This window comes from Carcharodon carcharias, chromosome 2 (genome assembly GCF_017639515.1).
Source record: "Carcharodon carcharias isolate sCarCar2 chromosome 2, sCarCar2.pri, whole genome shotgun sequence".
NCBI classification, from domain to species: Eukaryota; Metazoa; Chordata; class Chondrichthyes; order Lamniformes; family Lamnidae; genus Carcharodon; species Carcharodon carcharias.
The window spans coordinates 143,451,262-143,474,286 of record NC_054468.1 but is presented as its reverse complement, the minus strand read 5'-3'; the positions used below and the strand labels follow the sequence as shown (position 1 = coordinate 143,474,286).

At 46.5% G+C, this 23,025-nt stretch overlaps 1 protein-coding gene across 1 annotated transcript in view; it reads left to right on the top strand.

Annotated features, from left to right (window-relative positions):
- si:ch211-140l13.3 (centromere protein J) overlaps positions 1–23,025 on the top strand; it is a 334,615-nt gene that overhangs the window by 149,976 nt on the left and 161,614 nt on the right. Inside the window, exon 8 of the mRNA XM_041206857.1 lies at positions 17,885–18,014. Coding sequence (XP_041062791.1) covers positions 17,885–18,014 — 130 coding nt within the window. The remainder of the gene's footprint in view (positions 1–17,884; positions 18,015–23,025) is intronic.

The window sequence follows — 23,025 nt, the reverse complement described above, 5'->3', positions numbered from 1 at the left end:
ACATCTACTTGAAAGAGTTACTAATACAGTGGCTGAGTTAAAAAGCCCTACTCCACTGGCTTTTGGGTTCTCAATCTGGTACCAATCTCCCCTCTGTGAGTATGTCCATAAGTTAAAATTCTATCCATTGTCTACCATCTGCTCCATTCTCCCTGGTTGCTGTTTGAGAGACTGAGTTGAACATGTTGAGCTTATACTCATTGGAGTTTAGAATAATGAGAGGTGATCTTGTTGTAGCATATAAGATTCTGAGAGGCATGACAGAGTAGATGCTGAAAGGATGTATCCCCTCATGGGGGAATCTAGAAAAAGGGGCATGGTTCAAAAATAAGGGTCAACCATTTATGATGGAGATGAGGAGAAATTTCTTCTCTCAGAGGGTGGTTAATCTTTAGACTTCTCTTCCACAAAGAACAACGGAGACTGGAGCCAAAATTTTCCACTCCTGTTTGTGGCGGGCGTATTTGGCGGTGTGAGTGGAAAATAGTCATGTTTCCCAGCGACGTGAATCCAGGATGCGATTGTCCCCTCTCCCCATCAATGGCGGGCTGCGTTTCCCGCCGTCCAATGTTGGGAACTTAATTTTAATCCATTTGCATCTCATTGTTGTGCCCGCATGCCGGAATCATCTCCCCATGCCAAATTTAATTCCCATGTTGGTTCCCATGAACAGTGTGATTTACGAATGCCTTTAAAAGGCGTGCACCCGGTGAACTGAACTTTTGAGGGGAACTCGGGAGTGAGTGCACATGAACTTGCGCAGCGCTGGTGGGAGACCATAGGACGTTGAGGAAAAGGTGCCGCACATTCAGAGAAGGAGGCACAAGCAAGTCATTTTTTCCCGGTTGATTTTCACTGAAGTGCCGGGGCAAAAGCTCCAATGCGGGTGGGTCTAGCGTATGGAGGGGTGCAAAGCAGCATAGTCTGATGGAAGTACACAAGCACATGCCGGGGTGGGGAGGGTGAAAAAAGTGGCCACACATTTGGAAAAGCTTGTTAAAAGTGAACATTCTTCTGCATCTGAGATTATTCACTAGGAGCTCCATTGATATGCTTGGAGTTGGATCTTTGAAGCATTTCTGCCCACTCAAGCGACATAAAAGCATGAATCTGTCACCTAATGCTCCAGAACCTTTCACCCCCTTGGGCGCAGACTGCAAATGAATGAGTTTTAGGGGGCTGCAGAACAAGTGGACGTCTGGGCAAGTTGTAAAATCTCCTTGCAAAAGATGGGCATGGAACAGTCACTGATGGAGGCACTCAGAGTTCCTTGCAATATGTTTATTCAGCTTTGAACCAGTAACCTTCATGGTTCAAGCTAACAGTGTAGCCTTGCAGTGCAGGTTAGGATAATGCCCGCACCTGAGCTGAGAGCACAGCATACAGTCAAGTGGCCGAAGCTGCCGCCAATGAGTCAAGTGGAGTGGGGCAGAGTGGTTGGGGATTTGGACAGCCGTGAAGCACACTATGCACTGGCCATCCAAGTGTTGGCCAGTACTCTCCAGCGTGTGTGAAGGGGCCTTGAGATGCAGCTGGAGCGGGAGACTTAAATGGGGGAGGTGATGGTGTAGTGGTATTGTCACTGGACTTATAATCCAGATACCCTGGGTAATGCTCTGGGGACCCGGATTTGAATCTTGCCACGGCAGATGGTGGAATTTGAATTCAATAAAAATCTGGAATTAAAAGTTCAATGATGACCATGAAACCGTTGTCACGTGTTGTAAAAACTCATCTGGTTCACTAATGTCCTTTAGAGAAGGAAATCTGTTGTCTGACCCACAGCAATGCGGTTGATTCTTAATTGCCCTCTGAAATAGCCTAGCAAGCTACTCAGTTGTAACAAACCCCTACAAATTCACAAAAAAGGAATGAAACCAGGCGGAACACCTGGCATCGACCTAGGCACCAGAAATGACAACTGCAATTGCAGCCCTGTCGACCCTGTCCTCCTTACTAACATCTGGGGTGCCAAAATTGGGAGAGCTGTCTCATTGACCAGTTAAGCAAGCAACAGCCTGACATAATCATCCTCATGGAATTATACCTTACAGATAACGTCCCAGACTCCATCACCATCCCTGGGTATGTCCTGTCCCACCGGCAGGCCAAACCCAGCAGAGATGGCGGCACAACGGTATACTGTCAGGAGGAGGGAGTTGCCCTGGAATTCCTCAGCATGATTGCAGACCCCATGAAGCCTCATGGCATCAAGTCAAACATGGGCAAGGAAAACTCCTGTTGATTACCACGTACTGCCCTCCCTCAGCTGATGAATCAGTGCTCCTCCATGTTGAACATCAGTTGAAGGAAGCACTGAGGGTGGCATGGGTGCAGAATGTTCTCTGGGTGGGGGACTTCAATGCCCATCACCAAGAATGGATCAGTTGCACCACTACTGGCCGAGTCCTAAATGACATAGCTGCTAGACTGGGTCTGCAGCAGGTGGTGGTGAGGCAGCCAACAAGAGGGTAAAACATACTTGACCCCATCCTCACTAACCTGCCTGCCACAGATGCATCAGCCCATGACAGTATCAGTAGGAGTGACCACCCCACAGTCATTGTGGATACGAAGTCCTGCCTTCACATTGAGGATGCCCTCCATTGTGTTGTGTGGCAATACCACCGTGCTAAATGGGATAGATTTCGAACAGATTTAGCAACATGAGACGCTGTGGGCCATCAGCAGCAGCAGAACTGTACTCGAACACAATCTGTAACCTCATGGCCCGGCATAACCCCCACTCAGCCATTACCATCAAGCAAGAAATCAACTCTGAGTGCAGGAGGGCATGCCAGGTGCAGCACCGGGCATGCCTAAAAATGAGTGTCAACCTGGTGAAACTATAAAACACAATTACTTGCATGCCAATCAGCATAAGCAGCAAGTGATAGACAGAGCTAAGCAATCCCATAACCAACAGATCAGATCTAAGCTCTGCACTCCTGCCAATCCAGTTGTGAATGGTGGTGGATAATTAAACAACTCACTGGAGGAGGTGGCTCCACAAATATCCCCATCCTCAATGATGGAGGAGCCCAGTACATCAGTGCAAAGCCATAAGGCTGAAGCATTTGCAACAAGCTTCAGCTAGAAGTGCCAAGTGGATAATCCATCTTGGTCCCCTCTGGAGATCCCTAGCATCACAGATGCCAGTCTTCAGCCACTTCGATTCACTGCAGGTGATATCCAGAAACGGCTGAAGGCACTGGATACTCCAAAGTCTATGGGCCCTGACAACATTCTGGCAATAGTACTTGTGCTCCAGAACTTGCTGCACCCCTAGCCAAGCTGTTCCAGTCCAGTACACTGGCATCTACCCAGCTATGTGGAAAATTGCCCAGGTATGTCCTGTATACAAAAAGCAGGACAAATCCAACCCAGCCAGTTACCACCCCATCAGTCTACTCTCGATCATCAGTAAAGTAATCGAAGGGGTCATGAACGGTGCTATCAAGTGGCACTTGCTTAGCAATAACCTGTTCACTGAGGCCCAGTTTGGGTTCCGCCAGGGCCAGTCAGCTCCTGGCCTCATTACAGCCTTGGTTCAAACATGGACAAAAGAGCTGAACTCCCGAGGTGAGGTGAGAGTGACTGCCCTTGACATTAAGGCAGTATTTGACCGAGTGTGGCATCAAGGAGCCTTAGCAAAACTGGAGTCAATGGGAATCAGGGGGAAAATTCTCCACTGGTTGGAGTTGTTCCTAGCACAAAGGAAGGTGGTTGTGGTTGTTGGAGGTCAGTCATCTCAGCTCCAGGACATCACTGCAGGAGTTCCTCAGGCTGGTGTCCAAGGCCCAACCATCTTCAGCTGCTTCATCAATGATCTTCCTTCCATAATAAGGTCAGAAGTAGGGATATTCGCTGATGATTGCACAATGTTCAGCACCATTCATGACAATCAGACACTGAAGCGGTCCATGTCCAGATGCAGCAATACCTGGTCAAAATCCAGACTTGGGCTGACATGTGGCAAGTAACATTCGGGCCACACAAGTGTCAGGCAATGACCATCTCCAACAAGAGAGAATCCAACCATCGCCCCTTGATGTTCAATGGCATTACCATTGCTGAATCCTCCACTATCAACATCCTGGGGGTTACCATTGACCAGAAACTGAACTGGACTAGCCATATAAATACTGTGGCTACAAAAGCAGGTCAGAGGCTAGGAATTGTGCGACAAGTAACTCACCTCCTGACTCCGCAAAGCCTGTCCACCATCGACAAGGCACAAGTTAGGAGTGTGATGGAATACTCCCCTCTTGCAGCTCCCCACAACACTCAAGATGCTTGACACCGCCCAGGACAAAGCAGCCCGCTTGATTGGCACCACATGCACAAACATTCACTCCCTCCACCACCGACAGACAGTAACAGCAATGTGTACCATCTACAAGATGCACTGCAGAAATTCACCAAGGCTCCTCCAACAGCACCTTCCAAACTCACAACCACTACCACCTAGAAGGACAAGAGCAGCAGATACATGGGAACACCACCACCTGGAAGTTCCTCTCCAAGCCAGTCACAACCCTGACTTGGAAATGTATTGCTGTTCCTTCACTATCGCTGGGTCAAAATCCTCGATCTCCCTTCTTAACAGCACTGTGGATGTACCTGCACCACATGGACTGCAGCGGTTCAAGAAGGCAGCTCACCACCTCCTTCTCAAGGAGCTATTGCTCATTGGTGCCTCGCTAGAGGGCTGCTATTGTTGTTCCAGATGAGCGAGAACCAGTGTCACTGAAGTCTGCGCGTGTCTAGGGAACTGGTCACTCACATATGCCACCTTCTGCAGGATATAGCACTACAGGGACATGAAGGGCATCCACCACTAGTGACTCTGGGGCTCAATTTTTCTGCCAGTGTCTCTTTCCAGGCTTACACAGGTGACCTGTATGGGATCCTGCAAGCCTCCACCAACAAGAGGTCACGGACACCATCTTCATGAAGGCTTTATGCATTTCAACTGCACTCATGTGGTGCTTAGGTATCTGTGGCAGCAAACAGCCCACTGTGTGACCCGCAAAGGTTTCCTCTTGCTGAACGCTCAGCTGGTCTGCAACCACAACAAATGCATCATGCAGCCTTGCATGCGATACGCCGGGAGCGTCTACAGCTCCTGTGTCCTCAGCAGATCTCAGATCCCTGATACCTTCGAGGGTCCACAGAGGATACAGGGTTGGCTCCTTGGGGACAAGGGCTATCCACAGAGAATGTGGCTGATGGCACTCGTGCGGTGGCCTCAGACTGCAGCAGAGGGATGGTACAACGAGGCTCGTGCCACAGCCCGGACTTTGGTGGAGCAAACGATAGGCATATTGAAAATGAGGTTCCAGTGCCTCGACAGGTCTGAGGGGCACTGCAGTACAGACCCCATAGAGACTTAGCGGTGATATTTTAACAGCACCTAATCCTGTGGCAGCTTTCATCACCTGTCCCCTTCAGGACCACACCGCCACCGGACACAGTTGCTGAAGAGATGGGGGGCCAGCCCCAACTTAAAGATGCTGAGAGCACGCAGAGAAAATCACGGAACTCTGTGATGCCTGCCCACGACTTTCTGGCAGCAATGACAAGCCACATTGAGGTGCAGGCATCACTGATGTGTCGAATGACTATGAAGCCGGACAATCACTTTGCTCTGAAGGTTACACACTGCACAGGGAAAGGGCTCTGGACTGAGACACTTACCTTCAACTTGTGCAGGAACCAAAGTTTCACATCTGAGTGACACGAACACTGCTCGTCATAACAAGGAGCCATAGATAAGGAGACACTCTTGGCAGTTTATTTACAATTGTGAATATTATGTACAAATGATTGACACCTGTGCCCATGCTGTGCAACTACATCTTCTTAACCTTCTTAACCCTGCCCCCTTGTCTTGGTGCCCTCCCCACATCCACAGTGGAGATGGAGGCAGCCTGCTGACTGCTATGCCCTGTCTGTGATCATCCTGGAGGGCCAACACCTGGAGGGCTCTGGCCTGCTTTCAGGTTCTGCTGTGTGGCAGAGGCACCCCTCTTAACCTGTGGACTTGGAGCAGCAGGGCTTACAGGAAGAGGGGAATCAGATGGGGCTGCGCATTCCCGGAGTCACCTTGGAGGATGGCCCTGGGGTGTGCCCCTGCTTATCCTCCTCCCAAGGGTCCCTGGATGACTCCTTGAGAGGAAGGGGCTAGAATGAGTTCAAGATGCTCTGCCCTCCACCCCCCCATCCCCACCCCTCCTTGCTATGGCACTTATTGATGCCAGCAAGTGCCTCGGTGATGGAGTGCTGCTCCTGCAGCAGTACAGGACAAATGTCCTGGACCAAGGTCTCCATGACGGCCGCTATCCTACCAGTGTTGACCTCGGTGTGTTGGCATGCCGGTGCTACCACCTCAGACTGAAGGCAGACGGACTCCTCCATTGTACTTTGCAATCTGAGGAGTGCAGTGTACGGCCATTCTTGATGTTCCCTAGCTTGTCTTTGAAGCTCCAGCAGCTGAGATGGAACTGAATCCAGAGGCTCGTCATCTGACTTGGACTCAGCAGATTCCTGGCCTCCAGCTGTCCTCTGAGTGCCGGCCCCCTTGGATTTCCCGGCATTTGCCTGCTATGGATCAGACAGTGCAGTGTTGTTATGATCCCAACCCCAGCTGATGTTACTACTGGACAAGCCTGACCCCAGGGTGGAGTCCGGCTTGATAGATCCTAACTTTAATTTTTTGTTTAGATGCTTGGAGAGTGGCTCCTGAACAGAGTCACAAGAGTCAGCTGATGAGCTTTTAACAAAAGAATTAGACAAGATAAAACTATATAACAATACCTCTTCACCCATTATACCTTTACAGATATATACATATTCGTAAGGATAACAGAAGTTACAAAAGCTATCTTATACTCTAACGTTCACAGTTAGTACATGGTCCATGTAAACCAATAGATGTGGTCCGACACACCACACTCTGAAACCAAGTGATAGATGACACCCTAAACAGATGCTATAGATCACTCTTCAACTCCCCGCAGACACTTGTCACACCGTGAACCAACCAGCCTCACTTTCACATGAGAGTTTCCAATTTCCACTCTTGAAGAACTTGCTCTGAAATATTCTCCCAAACAACGCTTTCTCTCGGTTGCCTTCCGTAAGGGTCTACTTCCAGGGTTTCGAATTCTCCTTCCAATGTTCATCTCCCCTGGTCACCACATGCATTCAAGCTTTCTTCCATGCACTCTCTCTCACTGATTGAGCCATGCCAACAGAACACCACTGCTTAACATGCCCATAGTAAAGAGTTACAGTCCTTCAGATGTCTCTTTAGATCTCCTGACTTCTCACAAGCTGTTTTTGCTTAAGATCTGCTCCCTGCAGCTTTTCTTTAAGCTTCAAGCTTGGAGCCTTCCTCTTTGATCCTTACTTTCACTTCCACAGAACAGAACCACTTCCAGATTTTTGTCCTTTGACTAGGCTAGAAGGTCTTCATGGGACCCCTCCTTTCTATCTCACTCCTTGATCTTCAGACCTTTTGGTTCTTTTGGGAAATCTAGTCTATCTGCAGTTTCCTATCCCAGTAGACTGCTGACAACTTGGTATCTCCCTTAAGATCCAGAACACACTTGACATTCACTGTCATTTTAACTTCAGAGCAACTCACCTAAGATTCTTAGGGCTGGATTTTCAGCTTGGCGTGTGGGCGAGTGCATGACACGCATGAGCGTGAAATAATGCACAATGACATTGTGCAAGCCTCCCAACATTATCGCACACTCACGTGATATTTCGGTCGGCGGGTGCTCACGGGAGTCAGCAGTGTGCCTGGCAACAATTAAGACAGCTGTTAAAGCCCATTAAAAATAAATTAAAGTGAATTTTTCCCTGTCCGTCCAACCTTACGTCATTTTAGGTGGGCGGCCCAATTAAGGCTTGCCCAGTGTGACGTGCACCTGAGAGCCCTGAGCGCTCCCTGTGCGAGCTGGGGTGGGGGCAGTGGTTGCTTGTGTTGAAAGAGCGCAGGAATCTCCCTGAGGCACAGAGATGTCTCAGGGAGATTACTTTCATTTGTAAAACATTGATTAAAGATAAAAATAAATTTTAAGGACATGTCCCCTCCTGTGAAACTGTCACATGAGCTGGGACATGCCCATTAATTTTATTACAAATTTTTCAAACACTTTAAAAACGTTCATGAAACCTCATCCCGCCTGTGGATGAGGTTCCATGAAAAATGCGAAGGCCGCCTGGGCTCTTTGCCTGCCCACCAACCTTAAAGTTGGATGGTCAGCCCAGCTTATTGCTTTTTAAATGGCCTTAATAGGTCTTTGACAGCTCGGCTGCTCGCCCGTCAAACTGAAAATCTAAATGACACGCGGTGACGTTGGGATGCACGCCCGATGTCACCGCGCATCATCTTATGCCTCGGCGTGCGGACCCCGACCCCGACCCCGCTCGCTGAGGCGAAGCTTCTGCCCCAGGTTTCATCATTTAACTCACAAATAGGAAAAAATATAAATTAAACTTAAACCTAAAGATATACCTTTTTCCTAAGACACCCAAATACACATGTAACTTACTCAAACTATCTCTGTTTCCTAACACTGTGCACACCAGATTGTGAGGCTAATCCAGAACCAGGTCCCACCAAGGTGTGTGTCTCTGCACTGGTCGACGGTGCGGGTGAGCGCTTCATGGTCTTGCATTGGTGTGTCTACGGATTCCTCTTCCGAGGTGTCCTTGGGACTGGATTCAATGACCTAGCTTGTGGCCACCCTCAGCTGCTTCCTGTATGTGCCTGCGATAGAAAAGAGAGGTAATTAGTGCATGGCAGGGGACTGTGAAACAGGTGACATCACTCACAGTATGGTCGTCTGATGGATATGTTGCAGTTCAAGATCTTCACTTGGTTGAGCACCGCCGACCTCACTGTCTGCACAGGAACAGTCCACATCCTCACCAGCCAGCTGGATGGCTCTATTTTCAAAGACCGTGAGGACTTTGATGTCAGGCATTCCTCCACCAGTATGGGATGTCTCCCTGTTGGTGTGGACTAGCTTTTCCTGCATGGAGAGTGTGTAAACAAGATGCCTGCCAGGCCAGACAAGAAGGATGCTTGGCATGTGTGGAGTGTGAGTGGTGCAATGGATGGCATGAGGTCATGATGGGCAGGGGAGATGAAGGTGAGAGAGTGAGTGGTGATGTCCCTTGAGCTGGCAGTCAGTGCAAACCCTGTGGATGTGTGATGGGTTTGTGAGTGTGTGAGTTGAGAGTGATGAAAAGAATGTCTTATCCTGCTGCAACAGAGGAGATCATTCATCCTCTTGTGGCTGTCCCTTTTGGAGGGCATTAGCGCTTACCACCACGACCTCCTCCCATGCTGGATTGGTGAATTTGATGGCTGGGCTTTGCCCAAAGCGAAGGTAGAGGAGTTCTCAGCAGGCTTCCACTGCGTCCAGCAGGTGGGGCTGCTGTCTTCTTTGCTTCCCGGGCCATCGGTCACCTGGAGCAGTCCTCTGGTCTAAAGACACAAAGTAGCTGTGCTCTGGTGCTCTTTAAATATGGCATCTGGAGTGAGGCAAATCCAAGCCTGCCTGCCAGCGATCCGGCGTGTTTCCCATGCATGCAATATTAATGAGGCAGGAGAGCTGGGAAGCGGATGAAACGCTGCACAAACCCACTATTGCGGCTGGTGGGAAAAATGTTTTTTTTCTATGCCCACTACTGCACTTAGTGCAATTCAGGGAAAACTCCACCCTGGGTCATTGAATATATTCAAGGCTGAGTTAGACAAATTTTTGACCTACAAGGGGGTCAAGGGTTATGGGGTTGGCAAGAAGGTGAAGTTAAGGTAACAATCAGATCTGACATGATCTTATTGAATTGGTGGAGCGGGTTTGAGGGACAGACCTACTCCTACTATTTCTTATGATTTCTTATGAATAATGTGTCATCCGAAAGCTAGCACTCACTCAGTACTGCATTTAAGTGGATAATTTGAGGTAGTGATGAGTGCAGTCAAAATGTCTCAAAGGTTCTTATACCTTCCTGAGTCCTAATCACCCTCTTTATAGTTCATCCCTCCCCACAACGAGAACCTACAACCTACTTGCAGCACTTTCAAACCTCTAAATGCAATTTCATTGCTTCATAATCCCATAACTGCTTCCGTTGCTCCCAGACAATAAGAATTCCCTTCCCAGTGTCCCTATGCCCTAGGATCCCTGTCTAAACAATCCTGTAGCATTACTTGAAACTCCCTCTTCAGCGTTGCTGAAATCCTGGAATTGCCCCTCCAGCATTCCTGGAGTCCACCATAAAGTATTGGGATGATCTGCCAATCCCTGCCAGGACTGTATGATTCTAGATCCAACTTCAATGCTGATGATAAAAGCAAAATACTATGGAAACCTGAAATCAAAACGGAAAATGCTAGAAAAACTCAGCAGGTCTGGCAGCATCTGTGGAGAGAGAAACAGAGTTAACATTCGAGTCCATATGATGCTTCTTCAGAGCTCTGCTTTTAAAAGCTCTGAAGCAGAATCACACAGACTCAAAGAGCTAACTCTGTTTCTCTCTCCATAGATGCTGCCAGACCTGCTGAGTTTTTCCAGCACTTTCTGCTTTATTTCAACGAGTCATGAGTCAGTTCGCCTGGTAATACTACCTTGCATAACACTCCCATAATTGGAAAAAACATATTTGATTCACCATGAGCAATGACAAAGGAAATCTAATAATACTTTAAAAGCCTTGTTTTCTTGCACTTCATTTCAACTTTTGCCACTAAAAATTCCTACATTCAAATTTATAATGGAAAAAAGAGAATGGCTAAAGTAAACATTGGTCCCTTAGAAGCAGAGACAGGAGAAATTATAATGGGGAATGAAAAAGTGGCAGAGACATTGAACAAATATTTTGTGACCTTTTCACAGTAGAAGATAAAAGTTAAAAGCCAGAAATTGAGGGTAGCCTAGGAACTGATAAGGGTGACCAAATTAAAATAATTAAAAACAAAAAAACTGCGGATGCTGGAAATCCAAAACAAAAACAGAATTACCTGGAAAAACTCAGCAGGTCTGGCAGCATCGGCGGAGAAGAAAAGAGTTGATGTTTCGAGTTCTCATGACCCTTCGACAGAACTTGAGTTCGAGTCCAGGAAAGAGCTGAAATATAAGCTGGTTTAAGGTGTGTGTGTGGGGGGCGGAGAGATAGAGAGACAGTGAGGTGCAGGGGGTTGGTGTGGTTGTAGGGACAAACAAGCAGTGATAGAAGCAGATCATCAAAAGATGTCAACGACAATAGTACAATAGAACACATAGGTGTTAAAGTTAAAGTTGGTGATATTATCTAAACGAATGTGCTAATTAAGAATGGATGGTAGGGCACTCAAGGTATAGCTCTAGTGGGTTTTTTTTTTAATAATGGAAATAGGTGGGAAAAGGAAAATCTTTATAATTTATTGGAAAAAAAAAAGAAGGGGGAAACAGAAAGGGGGTGGGGATGGGGGAGGGAGCTCACGACCTAAAGTTGTTGAATTCAATATTCAGTCCGGAAAGCTGTAAAGTCCCTAGTCGGAAGATGAGGTGTTGTTCCTCCAGTTTGCGTTGGGCTTCACTGGAACAATGCAGCAAGCCAAGGACAGACATGTGGGCAAGAGAGCAGGGTGGAGTGTTAAAATGGCAAGCGACAGGGAGGTTTGGGTCATTCTTGCGGACAGACCGCAGGTGTTCTGCAAAGCAGTCGCCCAGCTTACGTTTGGTCTCTCCAATGTAGAGGAGACCACATTGGGAGCAAAGAATGCAGTAGACTAAGTTGGGGGAAATGCAAGTGAAATGCTGCTTCACTTGAAAGGAGTGTTTGGGTCCTTGGACGGTGAGGAGAGAGGAAGTGAAGGGGCAGGTGTTGCATCTTTTGCGTGGGCATGGGGTTGTGCCATAGGAGGGGGTTGAGGAGTAGGGGGTGATGGAGGAGTGGACCAGGGTGTCCCGGAGGGAGCGATCCCTACGGAATGCCGATAAGGAGGGTGAAGGGAAGATGTGTTAGGTGGTGGCATCATGCTGGAGTTGGCGGAAATGGCGGAGGATGATCCTTTGAATGCGGAGGCTGGTGGGGTGATAAGTGAGGACAAGGGGGACCCTATCAAGTTTCTGGGAGGGAGGAGAAGGAGTGAGGGCGGATGCGCGGGAGATGGGCCGGACACGGTTGAGGGCTCTGTCAACGACCGTGGGTGGAAAACCTCGGTTAAGGAAGAAGGAGGACATGTCAGAGGAACTGTTTTTGAATGTAGCATCATCGGAACAGATGCGACGGAGGCGAAGGAACTGAGAGAATGGGATGGAGTCCTTACAGGAAGCGGGGTGTGAGGAGCTGTAGTCGAGATAGCTGTGGGAGTCGGTGGGTTTGTAATGGATATTGGTGGACAGTCTATCACCAGAGATTGAGACAGAGAGGTCAAGGAAGGGAAGGGACGTGTCAGAGATGGACCACGTGAAAATGATGGAGGGGTGGAGATTGGAAGCAAAATTTATAAATTTTTCCAAGTCCTGACGAGAGCATGAAGCGGCACCGAAATAATCATCGATGTACCGGAGAAAGAGTTGTGGAAGGGGGCCGGAGTAGGACTGCAACAAGGAATGTTCCACATACCCCATAAAGAGACAGGCATAACTGGGGCCCATGCGGGTACCCATAGCCACACCTTTTATTTGGAGGAAGTGAGAGGAGTTGAAGGAGAAATTGTTCAGCGTGAGAACAAGTTCAGCCAGACGGAGGAGAGTAGTGGTGGATGGGGATTGTTCGGGCCTCTGTTCGAGGAAGAAGCTAAGGGCCCTCAGACCATCCTGGTGAGGGATGGAGGTGTAGAGGGATTGGACGTCCATGGTGAAGAGGAAGCGGTAGGGGCCAGGGAACTGGAAATTGTTGATGTGACGTAAGGTGTCAGAGGAATCACGGATGTAGGTGGGAAGGGACTGGACAAGGGGAGAGAGAAGGGAGTCAAGATAACGAGAAATGAGTTCTGTGGGGCAGGAGCAAGCTGAGACGATCGGTCTACCGGGGCAGTTCTGTTTGTGGATTTTGGGTAGGAGATAGAAGCGCGCAGTCCGTGATTCCTCTGACACCTTACGTCACATCAACAATTTCCAGTTCCCTGGCCCCTACCGCTTCCTCTTCACCATGGACGTCCAATCCCTCTACACCTCCATCCCCCACCAGGATGGTCTGAGGGCCCTTAGCTTCTTCCTCGAACAGAGGCCCGAACAATCCCCATCCACCACTACTCTCCTCCATCTGGCTGAACTTGTTCTCACGCTGAACAATTTCTCCTTCAACTCCTCTCACTTCCTCCAAATAAAAGGTGTGGCTATGGGTACCCGCATGGGCCCCAGTTATGCCTGTCTCTTTATGGGGTATGTGGAACATTCCTTGTTGCAGTCCTACTCCGGCCCCCTTCCACAACTCTTTCTCCGGTACATCGATGATTATTTCGGTGCCGCTTCATGCTCTCGTCAGGACTTGGAAAAATTTATAAATTTTGCTTCCAATCTCCACCCCTCCATCATTTTCACGTGGTCCATCTCTGACACGTCCCTTCCCTTCCTTGACCTCTCTGTCTCAATCTCTGGTGATAGACTGTCCACCAATATCCATTACAAACCCACCGACTCCCACAGCTATCTCGACTACAGCTCCTCACACCCCGCTTCCTGTAAGGACTCCATTCCATTCTCTCAGTTCCTTCGCCTCCGTCGCATCTGTTCCGATGATGCTACATTCAAAAACAGTTCCTCTGACATGTCCTCCTTCTTCCTTAACCGAGGTTTTCCACCCACGGTCGTTGACAGGGCCCTCAACCGTGTCCGGCCCATCTCCCGCGCATCCGCCCTCACTCCTTCTCCTCCCTCCCAGAAACATGATAGGGTCCCCCTTGTCCTCACTTATCACCCCACCAGCCTCCGCATTCAAAGGATCATCCTCCGCCATTTCCGCCAACTCCAGCATGATGCCACCACCAAACACATCTTCCCTTCACCCCCCTTATCGGCATTCCGTAGGGATCGCTCCCTCCGGGACACCCTGGTCCACTCCTCCATCACCCCCTACTCCTCAACCCCCTCCTATGGCACAACCCCATGCCCACACAAAAGATGCAACACCTGCCCCTTCACTTCCTCTCTCCTCACCGTCCAAGGACCCAAACACTCCTTTCAAGTGAAGCAGCATTTCACTTGCATTTCCCCCAACTTAGTCTACTGCATTCTTTGCTCCCAATGTGGTCTCCTCTACATTGGAGAGACCAAACGTAAGCTGGGCGACCGCTTTGCAGAACACCTGCGGTCTGTCCGCAAGAATGACCCAAACCTCCCTGTCGCTTGCCATTTTAACACTCCACCCTGCTCTCTTGCCCACATGTCTGTCCTTGGCTTGCTGCATTGTTCCAGTGAAGCCCAACGCAAACTGGAGGAACCACACCTCATCTTCCGACTAGGGACTTTACAGCCTTCCGGACTGAATATTGAATTCAACAACTTTAGGTCGTGAGCTCCCTCCCCCATCCCCACCCCCTTTCTGTTTCCCCCTTCTTTTTTTTTTCCAATAAATTATAAAGATTTTCCTTTTCCCACCTATTTCCATTATTAAAAAAAAACCCACTAGAGCTATACCTTGAGTGCCCTACCATCCATTCTTAATTAGCACATTCGTTTAGATAATATCACCAACTTTAACTTTAACACCTATGTGTTCTATTGTACTATTGTCGTTGACATCTTTTGATGATCTGCTTCTATCACTGCTTGTTTGTCCCTACAACCACACCAACCCCCTGCACCTCACTGTCTCTCTATCTCTCCGCCCCCCACACACACACCTTAAACCAGCTTATATTTCAGCTCTTTCCTGGACTCGAACTCAAGTTCTGTCGAAGGGTCATGAGGAATCGAAACCTCAACTCTTTTCTTCTCCGCCGATGCTGCCAGACCTGCTGAGTTTTTCCAGGTAATTCTGTTTTTGTTTTAAAATAATTAATATCAGCAGAGAAAATATACTGGAGAAATTCCAGGAAATAAAATCTGACATCTATACCTATATCTTAGGGTTCTAAAAGAGAGAGCTGCAGAGATAGTGGATGCACTGGCTATGATTTTCCAAAATTCCTAAGATTCTGGAATGGTCCCGGCAGATTGGAAGCTAGTAAACATAACACGGTTTTTCAAGAAAGGAGAAGGAGAGAAAACAGGGAACTACAGGCCAATTAGCTAGACATCAGTCATCAGGAAAGTGCAAAACTCTATAATTAAGAGTCTTAAAAATGCACATTAGGCAAGCATAGTCTGATTAGAACAAATCAACATAGTTTATGAAAGGGAAATCCTGTTTGAAAAATTTATTGGAGCTTTGTGAGGTTGTAACTATTAAGGTAGATAAGGGGGAACCAATAGATGTAGTATACTTGGATTTCCAAAAGGCATTCAATAAGGTGCCACATAAAAGATTAATAGACAATATAGGGGCTCATGGAATGGGAGTGTTGTCTTAGCATGGATAGAGGATTGATTAATGGACAGGAAGCAGAAATTAGGGATAAATGGGGCATTTTCAAGTTGGCAGGTTATGACTAGTGGGTGAATGCTAGGGTCTCACTATTTTCAACCTGTATTGATGACTTAGTTGAAGGGACAATAGAGTAATGTATCTAAACTTGCTGATGAAACAAAACTAAGTGGGAAAGCAAGCTGTGAAGAGGACACAAAGAGGCTGCAAAGAGATATTAACAATTTAAGCGTGTGGGCAACAAGGTGGCGGATGGGGTATGATGTGGGGAAATGTGAGGTTATTCACTTTGGTTGTAAGAATAGAAAAGCAGAATATTTTTTAAAAGGTTTGAAACTTGTAAATATTGATTTTCAGAGAGACTTAGGTGTGCTTATACAAGGAACACAAAAAATTAGCATGCAGGTACAGCAAGCAATTAAGAAAGCAAATGGTGTGTTGGCCTTTACTGCAAGGAAATTGGAGTGCAAGAGTAAAGAAGTCTTGCTACAATTGTGCAGGGCTTTGGAGAGGCTACATGTAGAATACTGTGTGCAATTTTGGTCTCCATATATAAGGAAGGATTAACTTGCACTGGAGGCACAGCGAAGGTTCACTGGATTGGTCCCTGGGATTAGAGCGTTGTCCTATGATGACAGGTTGAGTAAATTGGGCCCATATTCTGTGGAATTTAGAAGAATGAGAGGTGTTCTCATTGAAATATTCAATATGAACGGGCTTGACTGGATAGACACTGAGTGGTTGTTTCCCCAGCCTGGGGAATCTAAAACAAGGAGGCACAGTTAGGATAAGGAGCCAATTATTTAGGGCTAAGATGATAAGAAATTTCTTCACTCAAAGAGTTGTGAATCCTTGGAATTCTCCACTCCAGATGGCTTTGGATGTGCTAACATTGAATATACTTAAGGCTGAGATAGACAGATTTTTGGTCTATCAAGAAATCAAGGGGTATGGGGGGGCAGGCAGGAAAGTGAAGTTGAAGCCCAGGATCAGCCATGATTATATTCAATGGCAGAGTGGGCTAGATAAGCCTTATAGGTTTGCCATCCTCCTATTTCTTAAAAAAAAGGAAACTGCCTCACTAAACTTTCCACACTGTAAAGACCTCCTTTGAGTGGAGACAATGTAGCACTACTGGCCAAGGGGTGTAGGGATGACAATGTGACAAGTTTATATGGGCAATTTCCATTATAAATAACAACATAAGATTTAAAATTAGAAATATATAAAAATATGATTGATTCTTTGGGCAGAATTTTAACTGCCAAGGGATCATGGGCTCTGATGCAGGAAAAGACTTTAAAGTGGTGATTTAATATCTGTATCCTTGGGTTCAGTTAGTCCATCTCCTTTAACCCAATTTCACCTAAAGACTGCATTTAGTATTGACTCCCTTGATTAGAGGCTGACCAGATAAAACAAGGCCCATAGTCAACAATTCTTGCAGTCTATTGAGGTCCTTAAGTGGCCAATTAATGGTATTAACCCAGGGGCGTCTAGTCTGTCGACATGCAGCTTGCACAACAGATCAAACTGTGCGATCAGCTTGTCACATCTGTGGGGGTGTTGTGGTGCGCGGTCCTTCAATCAAAGGCACTCAATGCCTAATTGAGGGACTCAACATCAGGAAGGGGGACCGGGCCTCTGAGACCCACCCCCTGCCCTTGCTGCTGACCCCCCTAAGCCCTTCTTCCCGTGACACCCACCCTGCAAAACCCCACTCCTCCCCATCACATTACTTACCTGTGGCCTGGGTTGTCCTGTGATCCTAGGATTCTGGTGGGTATTCTTCCTGCAACAGCCACCACCTCCTCTATGGTGCTGCTGAGTATAAGAGCTTCCGGCCTCTTAGTTCTGTTGAAGGGTCATTCGGACTCAAAACGTTAACTTTGCTCCTATCCGCAGATGCTGCCAGACCTGCTGAGATTTTCCAGGTATTTTTGTTTTTGTTTTGGATTTCCAGCATCCACAGTTTTTTGCTTTTAGCTTCTGGCCTCTGATTGGTTGGCAGCTTTCAGTAGGTGAGACTTCCACCCTCAGGTTCTTGATTCCAGGGGAAGGCCGGCCGCTGGCCTTGCCCCTGCCTTATTGGCTTGTGGTTTGGTGGCCTTCCTGAAAAGAATCAACACGGGTCTCTCGCCACCTCTCCAGCTGGCAGGTGTGACCCCTTATTCCACAACAAAATTCCAGTCATTAATTCATTTTCAAGTACTGTATTATGATCAAGGTTGTTTTTTGTAAAATAAAAATTTTAAACAGGAACCAATAAATTACTTGTTGTTGTTATTATGAGCTCTATTCAAAGTAGTTTTAAACCATCTTTGTATTGTTTTAAATCACACAGAAGGTGCCCAATCTAGACAACTCCAAGCCAAACTTCTACAATTGGAAACAGAAATTGAACGTTTCAAAGCAGAAAATACATCATTAGCCAAACTGAAGGAGAAACAAGAGCTGACCATGGAAAATCTCAGGTGAATCTCAAGGCTTATGATCATGTTCTTTTTCAAAGTACCTGTGCTAATACAGCTTCATATGCAGGTTCCACTCTGTGCTTAATGAAGTGAAATGACCAATGACAGCAGACAAACACCCAGCTGGTCAAGCAATGCTTGTCATATTACCACATATCATCACATGCTCCCTGCACCCGCTCTGACCAACATCCAGGTTATGCCTATAAAGGCACAAGGCCTTGCCATTGCTATTTGAATGTGGTGACCCCACCCCCAACTATAAATATCCTTTGGGATCTGGAATGGAGATCATCAGCACTTGTTCCAATCTCAGAGTAGGCCCATGTGAGTAAGCAAGCATGAACTGCTAGGAGAAAGTAACTGCAGAGTAAATATCGTGCTGTGTCATTCCGACCTGCTGTACTTGCTTTTCGCAGTGAGCTTGCAGATTGTGGATGCACCCTATTAGTGTATGTTCCATTAGTTGAGGGAGTAATACTGGTGGATACTGACTGCTAATGTCAGGAATGCAGAAGGTTCGCTACCTATATTTATGGCTAAATCTCTTAGATCTGTATCAATGGCAGGGATATTTAGTACTGAAGTCACTGTAAGCTCAGTGTATTCTGAAGTGGCCCCCATAGTCACTGGTGCAGTTACACAATGGAACAGAATTTCACCTGATATGTGTGCAAACTGAAAGTACCTGTACTATTCAATCAGTACCACTGGTGGAAAGTTCTGTTTTTCGCTGTCCACTAGATCTGAATGACTGCATAGTAGTGAATGTTTATAAGGCTTTGAAATCCGATCACTGGGATTACCTGAAACTATTTTCTAACTGAAGTGGAGCTGGCCATCAATGTTTCTTGGAGATTTGTTCCTGAATCTTCTGCAGCAATAGTGTAAGCATTTATGGCTAAACCTCATAGACCTGTATCAATGACAGGGATATTTAGTACTGAAGTCACTGTAAGCTCAGTAACTGATCTTTTTGCTACAGCTGATGTTGGCATGTGCTCAGTGGTAGACAACTATTACTTCAATATTCATGGGCAATCATATATTCATGGACAATGGCATATTAAGTGTTGAACTCTTCCAAACTACTCAGGCATCTCTGAAGCTCATGTTTAAACAGGCAATTGGCTCCTCATTACTATCCTATTTCTGTAAGAGACCTCCATTTGAAATCAAGGCCTCTATGTTCCCATGCAACTCAAGAGGGGAATGCAGCTTCCTGGATCCTTGCCATGTACCAGCTGTTACCTCCTTAACCATCATGGCTGACACCACCTTTCTAACCTCGCCCTCACCCTTCGCTCACTCATCCTCACTGGTATCATCATCTTCTGAAGTTTGTTTATATTGGTGCCTGCTTCGAGTGGGTCAATGATAGTTGATATCTTAGAAGTTTCATTCCTGCGATGTAGCTGGTTGTTGACTCTCTTTGTTCTATGAAGGGAATAGATGGTACATTGTGCATTTGTGCTCATATTCATTCATTTGGCTATTGCATCGGTTTGTCCATTGTATGGCCATTTTTATTTCATGAAATTCAAAGATTATTTGATTAATTTACCAATTTTCAGAGAAAAGCCATTAAAAGTTCAGAAATATCCCATCAGCCGCTTCTGTTACAGTCGTCAGACTGCACACCAAAGTGGAAACTATGTAAACAATTCTGATATTGATATATAGACCTTAGTCACTGACTAACTTTCTCCTCTAGAGAGGAGGACTCTGCAGTCTCCAGGATGCTGGGATCAGATTAATTCTTTGATTATGTGCAATAAATCAGTGTTTCATTAATTTGTGGAAAATCGAATTTGGCTCTGGGTAAATGATTTGTTACACAAGCATCCCCTTCCCCTGGGGTAATATTGCTTGCTGCATTTGATGCTGATGCCACTTCTTCTTGATGAATTTTGGGATATTTTCTACTTGAAATGCTTAATTTATTTGCCGGCTTTTATTGCACAAAGAATCTTGCTTTATGCAAATATCTTCCTGTAACATTTCTTTTTTGTTTCTTGTTTATACATGGATGCTTACCTTTTTCTATTGAAATTCCTACCTACTACATAAAGATAAAAACTTCCAAGAGACTATCTATAATTATGTTAACAATCTGATCCCAGTGGTGATTTCTTATCCTAAATGGGGCCTGCACGGGCATTGGAGAGTATTTGAAAGAAAATTATAATTGCAGATTTCAGGCCTGTTAAGAGACTTTAATCAGCTTGGCTGGCAAGTATTACAAGACCTGATACATGGTGCTGGATTTTTGTGTCGCAAAAAAGTTGGGAAGGGGTGCGGAAATCAGAAAAACTGTGGCTTGGGACAAGAAATTTGAATGCCCCCCTCAAAATGAGATCCTCACAAACTTCCCATAGTATAGGAAAAGGTTCAGGGTCAGCTGGCGTCATGACCCCACGCACACATCCTGTGATGTCAAAATCACCATTGACAGACCCTTATCATTTTTGTCAGGACGGGCTGGTTTTAGAAGCTTTTGGAAAACTTGCCAGGTAAGAGAGCTCAGGAACCTTCAGGGAAGCTGGCTGAGGAGTCAGAAATTTTGTGATAGCTAATTGGAATAGGTTTGACAACTTCAAATGTCATTATTAGATGCTATCTTCTAAGTTAAATGTGTTTTTGCTGCAATGATTGATCATATAGCTCTGTCTTCCAAGGTAAGTTGACCATTACACTGATCAGCCTTACTTAATTGTTGAGATGCATTAGAGTACATTTCCCATTGGAAAGAATGCTGCAACACATTCAAAACTGTAGAAAACAGTGCTTAAGAGCCCTGTTATCATGATCTGGTGATTCAAATGTCCAGAGTGCTTTAGTGTCGAAATGGAAAGGCCTGCTGCTTTAACTTAGGAAACAAAGCCACCTGCTCCTAAAATTAATTTGAATGACCTGGCCAGAGTGAACTGTAACACACCACCACACCTAAATGGGCAATTAGTGGCACCTGCAGTAACACCACTTACCAGCTAAATGGCCACTTTATCTTATAAGGAGATACCATGAGTGGATGAGGTAAATTCTGTAAACTCTGAACGGCATGGGTGCAACTTTAAGTTGAAAACTGAAATCCTGCTATAACAGGGGAGGGGGTGGATTTTCATAGACAAGGGGAAGCAGGTTTGGGTATGAGAATCCCCTAAAAGTGACATTGAGTCAGGATTCCAGCATCATCCCGCCCTCTTCCAGCTATCAGTTAGGCTGGTTTGAAAGCGAGCAAGGCGCGTCCATATAGCAAGGCATTTAAATATATTAAGTGATTAAGCTCTGTTTTAATCAAGGATTCTGCATTTAACAGGTAGTGGGTCTATTTTCCAAACTATGTGGGAACTTGCCAGTGTCACTGAGGTGAATGCACCACAAGGAGTGCTTCTTCAGTAAAACTGACATTCTGGGAATTTTTTGACCAATGAAACTTAAGGGCTGCAGCCATGGCCAAGTGTAAAACGGATGCTCACAGCAGACCTTCAAGGAGAGTGTTTTCAGTGTTTTCAGTGCTTGTCAGGTGATTGCCAACTTCTTGGAACTTCACTCATCTTCAGCTGTACTTCCCTGCTGCCAGCTTCTACCACAGCATGGGAACAGCAAAATAAAAGCAAAATACTGCGGATGCTGGAAATCTAGAACAAAAACAAAAATACCTGGAAAAACTCAGCAGGTCTGACAGCATCTGTGGAGAGGGATACAGTTGACATTTCGAGTCCATATGACCCTTCATCAGAACAAAGAAATATAGAAATGAGATAAAATATAAACTGGTAGAGGGGGGGTGGGACAGGTAGAGCTCGAAAGGGGGCCAGTGATAGGTGGAGGCCAAGAAGAGACTGCCAAGGATGTCATAGACAAAAGGATAAAGGGGCATTGACGGTGGTGATTTTATCTAAAGGGAATAGCAAATGTAGCTTCACCTTGCACCTCTGATGAAGAGCAAGAGGAGCAGCAAAATCAAAACCACCAGCACCATCTGCCTTCTTCTCAGCCACATTCCATTCCACAGAGCAGAGGGAATGGATGCAGAGACCCAGGCCCAAGGAGGTAAGCCAGCCAACACAGAGTCTACAGGCAGAATATCAGCTGTCTTGACATAAATGAGTACCAATATCTCAGGAAGCTTAGGTTTTTATGACAGGTCATGGCTGACATTTGCAGCCTGCTGGAACAAGATCCCCTTCCCAGCGGGCCAGATGGGCACACATGGCCAGTGACTGACACTTAAAGGCCATCATCTGGGTCTCCGCTTTGCGGTCTCTCTCCCTCCCTCTCTCTCTCTCTCTCTCTGTCTCTCCAAGTTTGTATGCTCTCTTCTTCTGTAAGGTGAGAAAACTGAGAGCTATGAATGTTAGTAATCACTATGGGGAGCACAGAAGGACAACATTTGAGGAGGGTGATTGTGAGGCATGGATGTGAGGGGGTGGTATGATAGGGTGCATGTAAGTCTTGACTGCTCAGATGGAATGTGAGGTGTATCGAAAGAGAGGAGTGAGTGCAGCTGTAAGGTGTGTTTTTCTGAGGAATGCTGTTCAGGTGAATGCTGGATAAGTCAGAGTTGCAGAGCTTGGCAGTTGAAATTGCTGCTGTAGTCACCTTTCCCACTCTCTTGAGGTTCTGAGTCTTCTTGATACACTGTCTGCTGGTTGGAGGGACCGTACTTCGGCTACTCACTTCCTCGGCCGCTTCCATCCAAGCATGCTTGACTGCAGAGGTTGGCTTCTTCCCCCCATGCTTAAGAAAAATCACCTCACAGCCTTAAGACCTCCAGGTAACACTGAGAGACCTGGGGGGAGTGGGCGGAGATGGTGGGGGGTGGCCATGATTCCCCATTTCTGGATTGCTGCAGCCTCAAAAATCCATATCCAATTGACCCATTCTAACCTGTGCCGGGATCCCTTTAATTATATATCCTTCCTTTGACAGAATCGATGGGTGGAATTTTCTGGTCCCGCCAGCAGGAGGAGTTATGGTGGACGGGAGCAGAAAATTAGGTGTAAGG